The following is a 13,862-nucleotide window of genomic DNA, read 5'->3' as shown; positions in this document are numbered from 1 at the left end:
TTGCTGGAATAGTTTAGAGAGAAAATGTATGTTTGTAGCCAACCAGCTGCCAGGAAACACAAGACAAAGAAAGCATAAAACAGTTTTGTTCAACTATTTTTTTCACAAGCTTTTTCTTTTGTTTTGTATGATGTAATTATTTTGTTGCTATTCTGAAACCCAAGCTATTGATGCAATTCTTAGGGCCATTCCAACAGCAAAGTGCTGTTGAACCCAACACAGCAAGAAAGGGTGCAGCACCAAATAGAATCAGCCTTGTGTGTCCCTTGCTAGATGTTGGTGGCCATTGTTTCGCTTGGCTCTTTGTGAAAAGGGTTCAGAATCTTGCTGAATGAACAAATTCGTATTGTACATGCCTTTGCCTGCATTGTTGTAGGTCAGGATGGGAAGGGATAGAAAGCATCTTGCTAAATGGGCATTTGGGTTCTGCATGTTTCGTTAAACTGACTCAGCAGGACAAGAGACAAAGCTGAACAGCCTAGCACAACCCTTTGGGGGCAAACACTGGTTTCTGTTTGCTCCACAGTCATTGCAGTTGCAAGCGGGAAAGCCAGTCTGCTCAGATAGTATTGTCCACTTTGTGTTAACATATAAAATTTTAGAGTGTGGGTTGGATAAGGCATGAGAGCACAAACATCTAAACATTTGGGGTTATATCCAGTTAAGTCACACTCAGAATATTCCCCCTGAAATTAAAGATCCATAGGCCACATTCGCACCGTGTATTTAAAGCACTACAGTGACACTCGTGGCTTGCCCCAAAGAATTCTGGGAGCTGTAGTTTGTTAAGAATGCTGAGATAAGAAGATAAGAAGATGTACAGCAGTCCAACAATCAAGAATAGAAATGTGCAGGTAGAAACAGAACCACCTGGATGGGAGGCAAGCAATCAACTATTCCTTTGGTTCTGCAAAGGGGGAATAGTATTCCTAATAACTGCATTTGTTCAGGGCTGCAATATCAACTGCTACATCTGATCAGATGCTGAACAATATTTTACATCACCTAATAACACTCATAACGACACACTTTTCAACGTCTACATCTTCAAGTTAACACGGATATGTGAATTAACACTTATAGTCTTGGAAAAGGGTAGATAAAAATATGTATGCAGATAGTGTGAGATTCCATTGGTTGGAATCAGTTATATTTAATATGTTGCAACCTATCCCAATACCAAGAAACAGGATTTTGTTTTATTTTTCAGTTTCTGCTGTCCATTCCTCCCAATTAGTTCAGACAGTGAGTGCAGGCCCCATGGATGGCTCAGTTCAAAGAGACTCAGAGCCAAAGGAATGGTTGGTGCTGCCAACTTTGACAGCACTGCAAGCAAGGATCTGAAAACCATGCAATCCAGTGTTTAGATCCTTCATGTCCATATGCAGGCTGCTTGCAAAAGTGTAAATTCATATTCCTAGCCACAGTCCCATGCAGAGGCAGGCTTAAACACATTTGTTTCAATGAGCTGGTGAATTCATTAGAACTTATGGGGAATGCAGCTTTCTTGTATTACAATCTACAGCTTTTAAAATTATTGTGCATCACTTCAGAATGCATTTAAAAAGATGAGGGGGAGTGGGGGAGGGAGAGGAGGAGAGAGAGATTACTTCTCTAGAGTGTTTTAGGGATGGAGCTAGGATGAACATTGGGTTTGTCAAACAAATGAAAGAACATTGAGTTGTTTAATCATGTTCCATCTAATTATTGATTGCATTTAAATATGTTGCCGATCTTGATTGCTAAAGCAGTATATTAAGATGGAGACTGATTAATTCAAATACATTGGCATATCCTCAAACTTTCAGTTCAGGTGCCTTTTAGAGGGGCAGACGGTAGCTCCAAAATCAACAGCAGGAGCCTTTAGCAGTCACAGGGAAGTCAGAAGCACTGGTAGAAAGTGGATATTAAAACATAGAAAACACTCATTGCACTCAGAAGGCCCCATGTTCTGTACAAATTCCCATTTATTCTTCATCCATTGCACTCCCACCACTGGTTTGGGAAAGGAATGTACACATGACATTTGCCACAATCCATATCCACTCTATAACCTGCTGTTTCTTATAAAATACTGCATATTGATGGGTTTCCGCTCTACTAGTTTTGATCCAAATTGAGGAAAAAAGAACAACCTAGCTGTGTTTTAACGTTATGATGTGTACGCAGCCTTGGCCTCTTCTACCTGCATGCGGACAAGTGTAGATTTCTGCAGCATTGCATCCTGATCCTGCTAAAGGCTTCATGGAATGCACTCCTGCTTACCGTGCAAACTTTAAATCACTAAGGGTGCTTCCAGTGTGTCACTTCTTTGGGTGGGTGTAGAGGGAGATTCAGTTGTACACCAGAAAATTCAGGTTGCACAATTATAGTTGTTTGGGAGATCTTGCGCAACAAACCTGCTTCTTTAAAGACCTGGATTTTAGCAATAAGGAAAGTGAGGTTGGGGGAGAAAGCACTGGAAAGTGTGTGGTAACAAGACAGTGGTTTTGATGCAACTGCCACGTAACCTCCCTGGAAACCAATCAGAATGAAAGCTCATTAAATAGCTAGCTTCATCTAAACCCCCTACAAAACAAATCAGGATAAACAGGTCATCTGGAAGCCCCCAGACTGTTAAAAAAATTGATAACTCAAAAACATTGGTGCCACTTTCCACTTTAGCGTAAAAGGGCTGAACTAGGAACATGGGAAATGTGTGTGCGCGCGCGCACGAAGGTGTTTCCCTTACCCAGAAAATACAGGGCACGGAACAGTGAGGAGGTGACTGAGTTAATGATGAACTTTCCAGTTACTGATACTGATACTGCAGGAGGAGTATCAGGAAGAATGCATCAAATTTAATGATTACTTAGTTAAATATGTTAAGTTAAATTAACTGAAAACAGCTTGCAGATACTTAATTGGCTGAGGATTTTATTTAAGTTAAGTGATAAATTAATATGTTTAATTTCATAATGTGAAGATCTAAGGATGTTAATGTTTAAGTTAATTTTTTTTAAGAACTGTGATTTGGAAAACCATTAAAAGGACATGCAATGAAATTCAACCAAGGAGAAGCGAGGAAGTCACTTAACAATATTAATAAGTGTAATTTTTAATAAGGCTATGATTCATGTTTGTTTGTTCTATGTGTTTGTTTGTTTGTTTATAATGTTGTGAAAACCAATAAAAAAATTGGGGGGGGGGGAATGTTTAACTTTCCACAGCAAAGTTCAGTCCCTCACATACTCCAGGCATCTTCTTTCTAAGTGAATTTACACCTCAGAATTTGGGTTTCCAACAAGCCAGGGGGGTGTGGTGGGGAACAACCTTTGAAAAATCTTGATATAAAGGAATCAGCAGGGGAAGCATTTGAAAGTGTGGTGCTAAAGCACCATTAACTGATGACATCTGTATATGAAACTGTTGTTAAAAGCTCAAGAAAGAAGCGGGTAGCATCGAACTGCGGACTGATCTGAAGCCAGTTTTCATTGCCAATAAAGTACAGTGGAACCTCGGTTTTTGAATGTCTCAGCTGCCAAACGTTTCGGAAGCCGAACGCCGAAAACCTGGAAGTGTTTTCGATTTTTTTTTTGGAACTCGAACAGCTTCCAAGGCACGTTTCTCATTTTTCCCCATTAAAATTGCTGACAGCCCTTTGAGCCTCGGTTTTCGAACGTTTCGGAAGTCGAACGGTCTTCCGGAACAGATTATGTTCGAAAACCAAGGTACCACTGTATGTATTTTTGAGGTTTGAGGAATACCAACGGAATGCATGCTAACAAACTGAACAAAAGAACCCTCTCTTGTACAAAATAATAATGTGTTGTGTTCTTTGCAATACAGTAGGTGGCACCATTTGCACAGCTTAAATGTTCACATCCAAAATGTTTGGATTTTGCACTTTAAAGCAAAAGCAGGGAATCTTTTATGATTCACATAATGATCAGGTTCATGGTGGCATCTCATAATTGCACCTTGACTCTTTTTTTCCCCTCTAAACAACTGACGCAGCTCCATGAGATAAAATGATGTGCTTCTGGGCTAAAATGAACGTCACAGGTGGATCATAGCTCCTTTGGAAAAAGTTTGAAGCTATAAGCTAAAACTGACCAGATGGGTTTCATCATAAACAGCCTCAGAAAAAGCCTGCTCTAACAAGGGCATAGACCACTGAGGATGCTTCCATATATTTAAAGCACATGGCTTCCCTTGTATAATTCTGCGTCGTGTGGTTTACTCCACACACAGAGCTACAATTCCCAGAACTTTTAATAAGTCACAGTTTTCAGGATTCTTGCGGGGGGGGGGGGGTAATGTGCCTTAAGGTAAAGGTAAAGGACCCCAGTTAAGTCCAGTTGCGGACGACTCTGGGGTTGTGGCGCACATCTTGCTTTACTGGCCGAGGGAGCTGGCGTTTGTCCACAGACAGTTTTTCCGGGTGATGTGGCCAGCATGACTAAGCCACTTCTGGTGGAACCAGAGCAGCACACGGAAACGCCATTTACCTTCCCGCCACAGCGGTACCTATTTATCTACTTGCACTTAGACGTGCTTTCGAACTGCTAGGTTGGCAGGAGCTGGGACTGAGCAATGGGAGCTCACCCCGTCGCGGGGATTCGAACCACCGACCTTCTGATCAGCAAGCCCTAGGCTCTGTGGTTTAGACCACAGTGCCACCCATGTCCCGTGATGTGCCTTAACTATGCTTTAAATGTATACTGCTCTTGAGCCAACTGTAAGTTTCTCCCCCACAAATATTCTATTATTATAATAATTATAATAATTACAGTTCTTACAGAATAGATACCCATGCTGTTATTGGTGAAATTATTTGTCACAACAATACAATCTTTTTGTTAAATTATTAACTATGTAATATAATATGAAGGTTATGATTTCCCCCCAGAGAAAGTTAATATTAACAATGGTGTTGTCTACCTTTAAAAAAAAAGTGAACCATTTTCATAGTATTCCTTTATTCTCATTAACATTCACAAATGCACAGACAACCACAATCCCTCCCACTCATTCCTGCATTGTCATACCAACACAAATAGGCACAGCAACACGCAAGTGAAGAAATAGCTTAAGAGGGAATATGCACCACTTCACACAATTCAATAGGGCATCTCTTTCTGTGTTTTTCTCTTGCCCCTAAATGCACATTACCAGTGCAAGTGGTCTAAAAAGCGAGATGAGCACCACACCCCACAGCCGCCTTTGACTGGACTTAACAGTCCAGGGGTCCTTTACTTCTACCTTTACCTTACTCCAAAAGAATTGCTTCCACAAGCTTCAGTCTGAAGAACTGGCACTTTTGCAAGTGACACATCATGTCCATTTTGCACTTGCAAGGATCCTTTAGTGTGGCAGCATCTATTCTTGCCGGTTTAGATGAGGCAAATGGCTTCATTTCACTGCTTTTGATGCCTACTAAAAACTTTTTTTTTAGAAAAGTCTACTCAAACACATAATTTTATCCTTTGTTTTGAAAACGGTTGATTTTTTTCTATATTTTGTTTATTTTTATTATGTGTACATGTTTTTAAAGTGTGATGATTTTATTGCCATTTTCTGATGAATTTTTAATGTTATTAAACAGCATCATCAATCTTCTAAAATATAGATAAATATTTTTTATGCTGCACAACCTTAAACATGTCTATTCAGAAGTAAGTTCCCCAAAGTTTAATGGGACATCTAGATAAGTGTGTATAGGAATGCTGTCTTAATTATTGTAGAGTAAAATTAAGAGAGTCATTATTTTACAGTTCTCTCAGAGTAGATGGAATGCTGCTTTACCTCTTTGCCTGTTATTGGGGATGAGAGAGTTTGAAATGGAAAGCTACCAGCAAAAGGTAAGATTCATGTGGAAAGAGCTATTAGTCAACTCTTTTGTCATAAGCTGCACAAGCAATATTGCTACAGCACTTTGCATAGTTCTCATACATTTCAGCCGGGGTTTGAGCTTCATTAACAAGTGACCCCGAAATTCTGGATACCACCAAACTGATGCCAAAGTTTTGGGCTAGTTTTGTGCCATTTTGCACTGCGAACTCCACATTTTGTGCTGCCCTGCCACCCCTCAAACCAAGTAACTGACAAGGCAAATCTGGGTCACAACTTAATGCCAAAAAATCCAACCTTGTCCAATTGGCTCCAAACCAGTGCCAAAGTGGTGTGTTGGTTTTGTGCCATTTTGTGCTGCAAACCCAGCTTTCTGTGCTGCCACCCAAACTGAGTAATAGACGCCTGGGCAAATGGCCTAGGCAAATTTGCTTCCCCTTATGCCTTGGATGTTGATTGCAGCATCTGGGCTTGACGAGGCATGTGACCCTCACCTCCTCCCTGAGGTAGCGAGCCCCACCTGGGCTGCGGGTTCTTGCCTGCCTTAGCCTCCTAGTGTGTGCCTTCCAAATCTAGTAACTGAGTGTTTTCCAACGTTATCCACTCTTTTAACCAACATAAACATGCTGGTTCATAATATAAATGGAAATCTGGCCATGTGAAGCCCCCTCTCTCATTAGCATCTATTAATATTTTATATTTTAGTCTGGGTTTCTTCCCTTGCCAGGTAAACCTAGACATATCTTTCTACCATTCTTTAAAGCAGCCTGTATTGTTAATTATTGGAGCTGTTTGAAATAAAAACATCATCTTAGGTAAAACATTCATATTTATGGCAAAAATCCTTCCCAACGTGGACAATGTCATTTCCCTCCATATTTCCAAGTCCTTTTTAACTTCTTTCCATGCTTGAACATAATTATATTGGAATATCTTGTGGTTCTTAGTTGTCAGCCATAATCCCAAAAACTTCCCCTTTTCCCCAGCTTCCATGTTTTGCCAAAGTTTCAGGTAGCAGAGGACCAGGAAGGAGATATCAGTGGGTGAGGGATCCAAAGCACAGCAGGAGTGTAACAAGGTGCCTGGTTGTTGTTTTTTTCAAAAGCACATGTTAAATAGTTTTTATATGTATGCATGTCAGTCTCTACATGAGTGTCCTTCAGCCTTGTCACATCCTTGTTCTCTAAGACTTTCTGCAAGATGTCAAGGTTCTGTGTTAAGATGCCAACTGACTGCGGTGCTGGAGCATGGGAGAAGCATGGTCCTTGGTTGAGTTAAACATCAACTGAGAGGAAGAGTAAATTGCCGGTCACTTCCATTCTCACATGGCTTTGGTTCAGATTGCACAGATGGTTCAGGAGCCTTGTTGAGTTGTGAAATCCCACAGAGCAGCCATTAAAATCAATAGGACGACTGAAATAAATAGTTTGAGGAAGGCAGCCAAAAGTTTCCATATGACTCATGTTGCTAATTATAGCTAAAGATCAATGAAAGGACAGCCAGTGGTCTGTTAACAATATCTGTTGTGATTAACCACCACAGAGAAGTCTTGCCCCAGTAACCCCTTACACCAAAAGGCAAGGGGGACAGAGGCAAAGGCATTGTCAAAACAAGTCTGATAGTCCTCAGATATTTTGATTGCCTAAGCACAGTTTTACAACTAAAGTATTTGTAAAAGAACTGGATGTGCTTGTGGCAGAAACTGAGGGTACTTAGCTGAAGGGAAATGTTTAGTCATGTCAAATTTACTTTAGTTAAATTAAGTTGTAAAATCTCAACTAACCTTACATTATTTATATCTGTAACTTCATAACTTCTCTAGGTGGTATAGTAAAGCCAATAAGCTACAGGACTAAGCTCAAGTTTCTGGTTGTATAAAACCCTATACAACTTGGAACCAGGGTACCTGAAAGATCATATCATCCTTTACATATCCAACAGATCGCTAAGCTCTGCAGGTGAGGGTGTCCTGAAGATGCCGTCTTACCAGAAGGTCCATCCCACACAATGCAGGAATTGGGCCTGTAGTACTGTGGCATCTACCCTTTGGGTTTTTAAATATATTTTTTGTACAAATCAGGCCTTTGTCTCGTTATATTCAAATTGTTCAAATGTCATTCATTAATATATTGAGTAACTTTTATTTGTGCTTCTCTTTTTTTACATGCTTTTTGTGTCTATTTGTCACAGTCTGGTTTATGGGCAGTCGAAGTCCCAGCTGAGGACGTCGGGACCGGGGGCAAGATGGTAGGGTGGGAGCAGGAATGGGAATCAGGAAGCCACGGGTCTGAGGGTCAGAGAGCTGGGAGTCAAGAAGCCAAGGGTCCGAGGATCAGAAAGCAAGGAGTCAAAAATCCAAAGGCAGGAAGCATGTTGCTGTGGCAAAGAGCCAAAAGGAAATGCTGACCTTATAGCCCTTTCCGGCTCTTGCCACCAGGTGCTGTGAGTTACCAATCGACCTCACCTGTGCGGCCGCCCCTTGCCTCTTCAGAACAAACTTAGGAAGGCCCCAGTCCTGCAAAGCCCTACCGGTCACAGGGCCTGGCTCCTGCATGCACTCCTGACAGTATTTTCTATAAGCATATTTACTTACCATGGTCAAGTACTTTACATAATGATGCTCCTGCAGTACTCATATTTATTTTGTATTATTTACTAAAGTATGCAATGTTTTACTTCGTACTGATTATTAGGAAAAGCAGCTAGAGCAGGTTTGCCCTTGGACAAAGAAGCCAGTAAGATAAATTGATTGTCTAGACCACCTTGGATTCTCCACTGGCAGAAGTTTATGAAAGTTTCCCATATGAAAGTTTCCCATTAGCTGTAGAATTGCCTCTCAAGCTGTCCTTTCCCATGAACACATGAAGTTGCTAAGCTAAGTTCTTGGTCCATCTATTACAGTATTATCTGCTCTCTAGGGCTTGTGGGTGGTGGGTGAAACAACATCATTTCATACAAGCAGACAATTGAAAATAACCGGGGGGCAGTTATATTTGGCAATGGTATCATGGAGGCATAATATAATGGGGACATTGAGTCAGACCTGTCATCTGCTGAGGCAGATATTTTCTCATGCTGTTATCAGATGGAGACATGGGGGAACAGTGAAAGGGACACTTTTCACAAAACTTTGAAGAAGGGGAGGGAGCAAATGGATTTAAAATGTGTAATGGAAAACTGATAAAATAGAAAGTTACTTCTACTGTACTTACTTCCTGAAGGAGAAAGCAGGGAGGGAAGTAAGAAATACTATTTTTACATAGTGGTTTTCAAAAGCAAACATCTGGGTTAACAATTTCATGAACTGGTGGCTCTTCATTCAAGGAAGGGGCTTTGTATTGCAAATGTGAAACCTATCTTGGTTAGAATGCTTATTTTAATTACAAATGCCTCCCTTGCTCATAAATAACAACTGGTTGTTAGCACTGCAAGAAGCTTAACTGGTAATTTTAAGCTTCATGTATGAAAACTCGGTTAACATTGGCCCTGCTCACATATCTCGCTAACCATAGTTAAAAATCAACTTGGGTTTACTTAACTCTTCCACTCAGGAAACAAACCAGAGGAAGAATTTTTTTAAAAAAATATTTTTTATTACCAGGCCAATCACATCACATTATTCAAATCACATTAGTTCCAAATTATACAGCCAAATTTTAAATTTTGTTGAGGGTACCCATACATCAAGCTCCACACAAGTCCAAAATTCCGGATAACTCTGTGTTCCGGTCACAGAGATCCATTAATCAGCAGCCTTATCGGTCGAGCTTTACTTGATGTATGTGCTTCAGCTTCATTTCCAATCGTATGTTTCCAATTATAATTCCGAGCTGAAGCAACCAGCACGCACTAATTGGAATCGGCATCAGGAAGATCTGACTTCACCAAGGGCTCGTGCCAAGTGTTCGGCACCCCCATCTCTTGGATCAGGGGGTGCATTTTGAACACCGCTGGCAAGACAGGGCCCCCCCCCACATCCTGGGGGGAGGGAAGGCTGCATACTTCCCATAAAGGTAAAGGTAAAGGTACCCCTGCCCGTACGGGCCAGTCTTGCCAGACTCTGGGGTTGTGCGCCCATCTCACTCAAGAGGCCAGGGGCCAGCGCTGTCCGAAGACACTTCCGGGTCACGTGGCCAGCGTGACATCGCTGCTCTGGCGAGCCAGAGCTGCACACGGAAACGGCGTTTACCTTCCCGCTAGAAAGCGGTCCCTATTTATCTACTTGCACCCGCGGGTGCTTTCGAACTGCTAGGTTGGCAGGTGCTGGGACCGAACAACGGGAGCGCACCCGCCGCGGGGATTCGAACCGCCGACCTTTCGATCGGCAAGCCCTAGGCGCTGAGGCTTTAACCCACAGCGCCACCCGCGTCCCCATACTTCCCATACTTCCCATAGCAGCCCCTTAATTACCTCGTATGGGTCAGAGAGATGTTATTGTCGGCCATCTTCCAACGCGCCACTTGGTGGCCCCCCCAAACCAGAGGAAGGATTAGCATTACATGCATACCTGCACAGGTGCTTTCCCCCCAAAACCAAATCATGAGAGGTAAGTTAAGAGCATGGTTTTGTTTGGAAACAAACAAACCATGAGTCCTAGTTTGCACATAACATGAAGCCAGCCTATGGTTTGTTTCCTTCCTGAACTGGCAGGAGTAGTGGAGGTGTGAAGTGGGGGGGCTTTTGATATTAAAAACAAAACTATGCAACCGTTTTGATTTTCACAGCTGAGTACCCTAGTAAAGTACAGGAAGGACCAGTCTAGATGTTTTAGGAGACACAGGGCTGCCACTTATTTGCACCCCTTGTAGAATCTAATTCAAACAATACATGATTTGTGCTGTGCAATTTCCTGTCCCTGCCTCAACATCATTGGTTGGCAAGGAACATGGGTAAGGAAACACACAGTGTGATAAAGAACACTGTAATGTTCAGAAGTTCACTTCATGTTTTTCTATTAGTTCTGGCACATCAGAATCTGGAGTAGGGATGCTTAAGGAATTTGGTATTTGCAAAATCCTGTATGAACAGTTCTGAGCTGCACCTCCTGGACGTATAGGAATTTAGGCTATAATCCTAGGCACACTTACTTGGGAATAAGTTCCACTGATTACACTGTTAATAATAATAATAATAATAATAATAATAATAATAATAATAATTTTATTTTATTTATACCCGCCCTCCCCGGCCAGATCCAGGCTCAGGGCAGCTAATACCAGTAAAATTACAATAAAACATAATGGGGGGGGGATTTAAGGCTGAAATGTTAGGCTGAAATCTCATACCTACTAACCTAAGAATAAGCTCAATTAAACGCAAAGGGACTCACTTCTGAGTAGAAGCTGAGGATTAAGCTATTAGGTTTTGGCAGCTTTTCACATTTCCCATATGTGCCAATGCCATTCTTGATTTTTAAGAGATGTTCAAAATATGTTCAAAAATGCATATTTTAAGAGAAACCATGTTTGTATTGAACCATACAGTATTGAAATGCAAAATTTCATGTGGATTCTTTTAAAATGCAGATTAACATAGAAATGGGATGGAATAATAATAATAATAATAATAATAATAATAATAATAATAATAATAATAATAATTTATTATTTGTACCCCGCCCATCTGGCTGGGTTTCCCCAGCCACTCTGGGCGGCTTCCATAGAAACCAGAAAACACTAAAATATCATACATTAAAAACTTCCCTGAACAGGGCTGCCTTAAGATGTCTTCTGAATGTCAAGTAGTTGTTTATCGTTTTGACATCTGATGGGAGGGCGTTCCACAGGGCGGGCGCCACTACCGAAAAGGCCCTCTGCCTGGTTCCCTGTAGCTTTGCTTCTCGCAATGAGGGAACCGCCAGAAGGCCCTTGGCACTGGACCTCAGCGTCCGGGCAGAACAATGGGGGTGGAGACGCTCCTTCAGGTATACTGGGCCGAGGCCGTTTAGGGCTTTAAGGGTCAACACCAACACTTTGAATTGTGCTCGGAAACGTACTGGGAGCCAATGTAGGTCTTTCAAGACCGGTGTTATGTGGTCTCGGCGGCCGCCCCCAGTCACCAGTCTAGCTGCCGCATTCTGGATTAGCTGTAGTTTCCGAGTCACCTTCAAAGGTAGCCCCACGTAGAGCGCATTGCAGTAGTCCAAGCGGGAGATAACTAGAGCCTGCACCACTCTGGCGAGACAGTCCACGGGCAGGTAGGGTCTCAGCCTGCGTACCAGGTGGAGTTGGTAGACAGCTGCCCTGGATACAGAATTGACCTGCGCCTCCATGGACAGCTGTGAGTCCAAAATGACTCCCAGGCTACGCACCTGGTCCTTCAGGGGCACAGTTACCCTGTTCAGGACCAGGGAGTCCTCCACACCAGCCCGCCCCCTGTCCCCCAAAAACAGTACTTCTGTCTTGTCAGGATTCAGCTTCAATCCATTAGCCGCCATCCATCCTCCAACCGCCTCCAGGCACTCACACAGGACCTTCACCGCCTTCACTGGTTCTGATTTGAAAGAGAGGTAGAGCTGGGTATCATCTGCATATTGATGGACACCCAGTCCAAACCCCCTGATGATCTCTCGAAGCGGCTTCATATAGATGTTAAAAAGCATGGGGGAGAGAACGGAACCCTGAGGTACCCCACAAGTGAGGGCCCAAGGGTCTGAACACTCATCCCCCACCACCACTTTCTGAACACGGCCCAGGAGGAAGGAGCGAAACCACTGTATAACAGTGCCCCCAGCTCCCAGCCCCTCTAGACGGTCCAGAAGGATGTTATGGTCGATTGTATCAAAGGCCGCTGAGAGATCCAGCAGAACTAGGAAACAACTCTCACCTTTGTCCCTAGCTCGCCGGAGATCATCAACCAGTGCGACCAAGGCAGTTTCAGTCCCATGATGAGGCCTGAACCCCGATTGGAAGGGATCCAAATGGTCCGCATCCTCCAGGCGTGCCTGGAGTAGTTCAGCAACCACACGCTCAATCACCTTGCCCAAGAATGGAAGATTTGAGACTGGGCGATAGTTGGCCATACTGGCCGGGTCTAAAGATGGTTTTTTAAGAAGCGGTTTAATAACCGCCTCTTTCAGCGGATCTGGGAATGTTCCCTCAAAGAGGGAAGCATTCACCACCCCGCAGAGCCCATCGCCCAGCCCTTCCCGGCTTGCTTTTATTAGCCAGGATGGGCAAGGATCAAGGAGACAGGTGGTTGGTTTCACGCGTCCAAGCAGCCTGTCCACATCCTCGGGGGTAACGGATTGAAACTGATTCCATGCAACTTGACCAGACAGGGCTCTAGCACTCTCCCGCCCCAGCCCTGCTCCCACGGTGGTGTCTAGCTCCTTCCGAATATGAGTGATTTTATCTGCAAAAAACTTTGCAAAATCGTTGCAGGAGATCTTGGGGTCTTTACAAGGCCCCGGTGGTAAAGGTGGTTCCGTTAAATTGCGGACCACCTGAAAGAGTCTCCTGCTACTATTTTCTGCAGATGCAATAGAGGCGGTGAAGAAAGTCTTCTTCGCCGTCGCTATCGCCACTTGGTAGGCTCGACGTTGAGCTCTAACCTGTGTCCGGTCAGATTCGGAGTGAGTTTTCTGCCACCGACGCTCTAGCCGTCTCAGCGATTGTTTCATCGCCCTCAGCTCCGAAGAAAACCACGGGGCTGTCCGGGCTCCATGCCACCGGAGAGGGCGCTTCGGAGCCAGTCAATAGCCCTGGTTAACTCCGCATTCCAGCGGGCCACCAGGGAATCAGCTGAAAGGCCATCAACATGGGATAAAGCATCCCCTACCACTCTCTGGAAACCATTTGGATCCATTAAGTGGCGGGGGCGGACCATCCGAATTGGTCCCACCTCCCTGCAGAGGGGAAGGGTCGCGGAGAAGTCCAGTTGCACCAGGAAGTGATCTGACCATGGCACTTCTTTGGTTTCACTTTTACTTAGTGTCAGATCACCCACGTCACTAGAGGTGAATACCAGGTCTAAGGCATGTCCATGACTATGAGTTGGGCCCAACTTATTCAGGGACAGCCCCATGGAGG

At 43.5% G+C, this 13,862-nt stretch overlaps 1 protein-coding gene across 1 annotated transcript; it reads right to left on the bottom strand.

Moving 5' to 3' along the window:
- Positions 1-11,137: 11,137 nt before the first annotated feature.
- On the bottom strand, positions 11,138-13,490 carry LOC309366270 (uncharacterized protein; the record flags this gene model as incomplete). The annotated part of the gene is made up of 3 exons (XM_081904724.1): positions 12,804-13,490; positions 12,461-12,704; positions 11,138-11,236 (listed from the first exon to the last, which is right to left on the bottom strand). Exons 1-3 carry the CDS (start codon positions 13,451-13,453, stop codon positions 11,138-11,140), a joined length of 993 nt encoding a protein of 330 aa, XP_081760850.1. The 5' UTR covers positions 13,454-13,490.
- Positions 13,491-13,862: the final 372 nt, after the last annotated feature.

This window comes from Podarcis melisellensis (assembly GCF_964234715.1).
Source record: "Podarcis melisellensis genome assembly, chromosome: 3".
Lineage (NCBI taxonomy): Eukaryota > Metazoa > Chordata > Lepidosauria > Squamata > Lacertidae > Podarcis > Podarcis melisellensis.
Note: the sequence above shows the minus strand (reverse complement) of the source record. Positions and strands in the feature narration are given on the sequence as shown.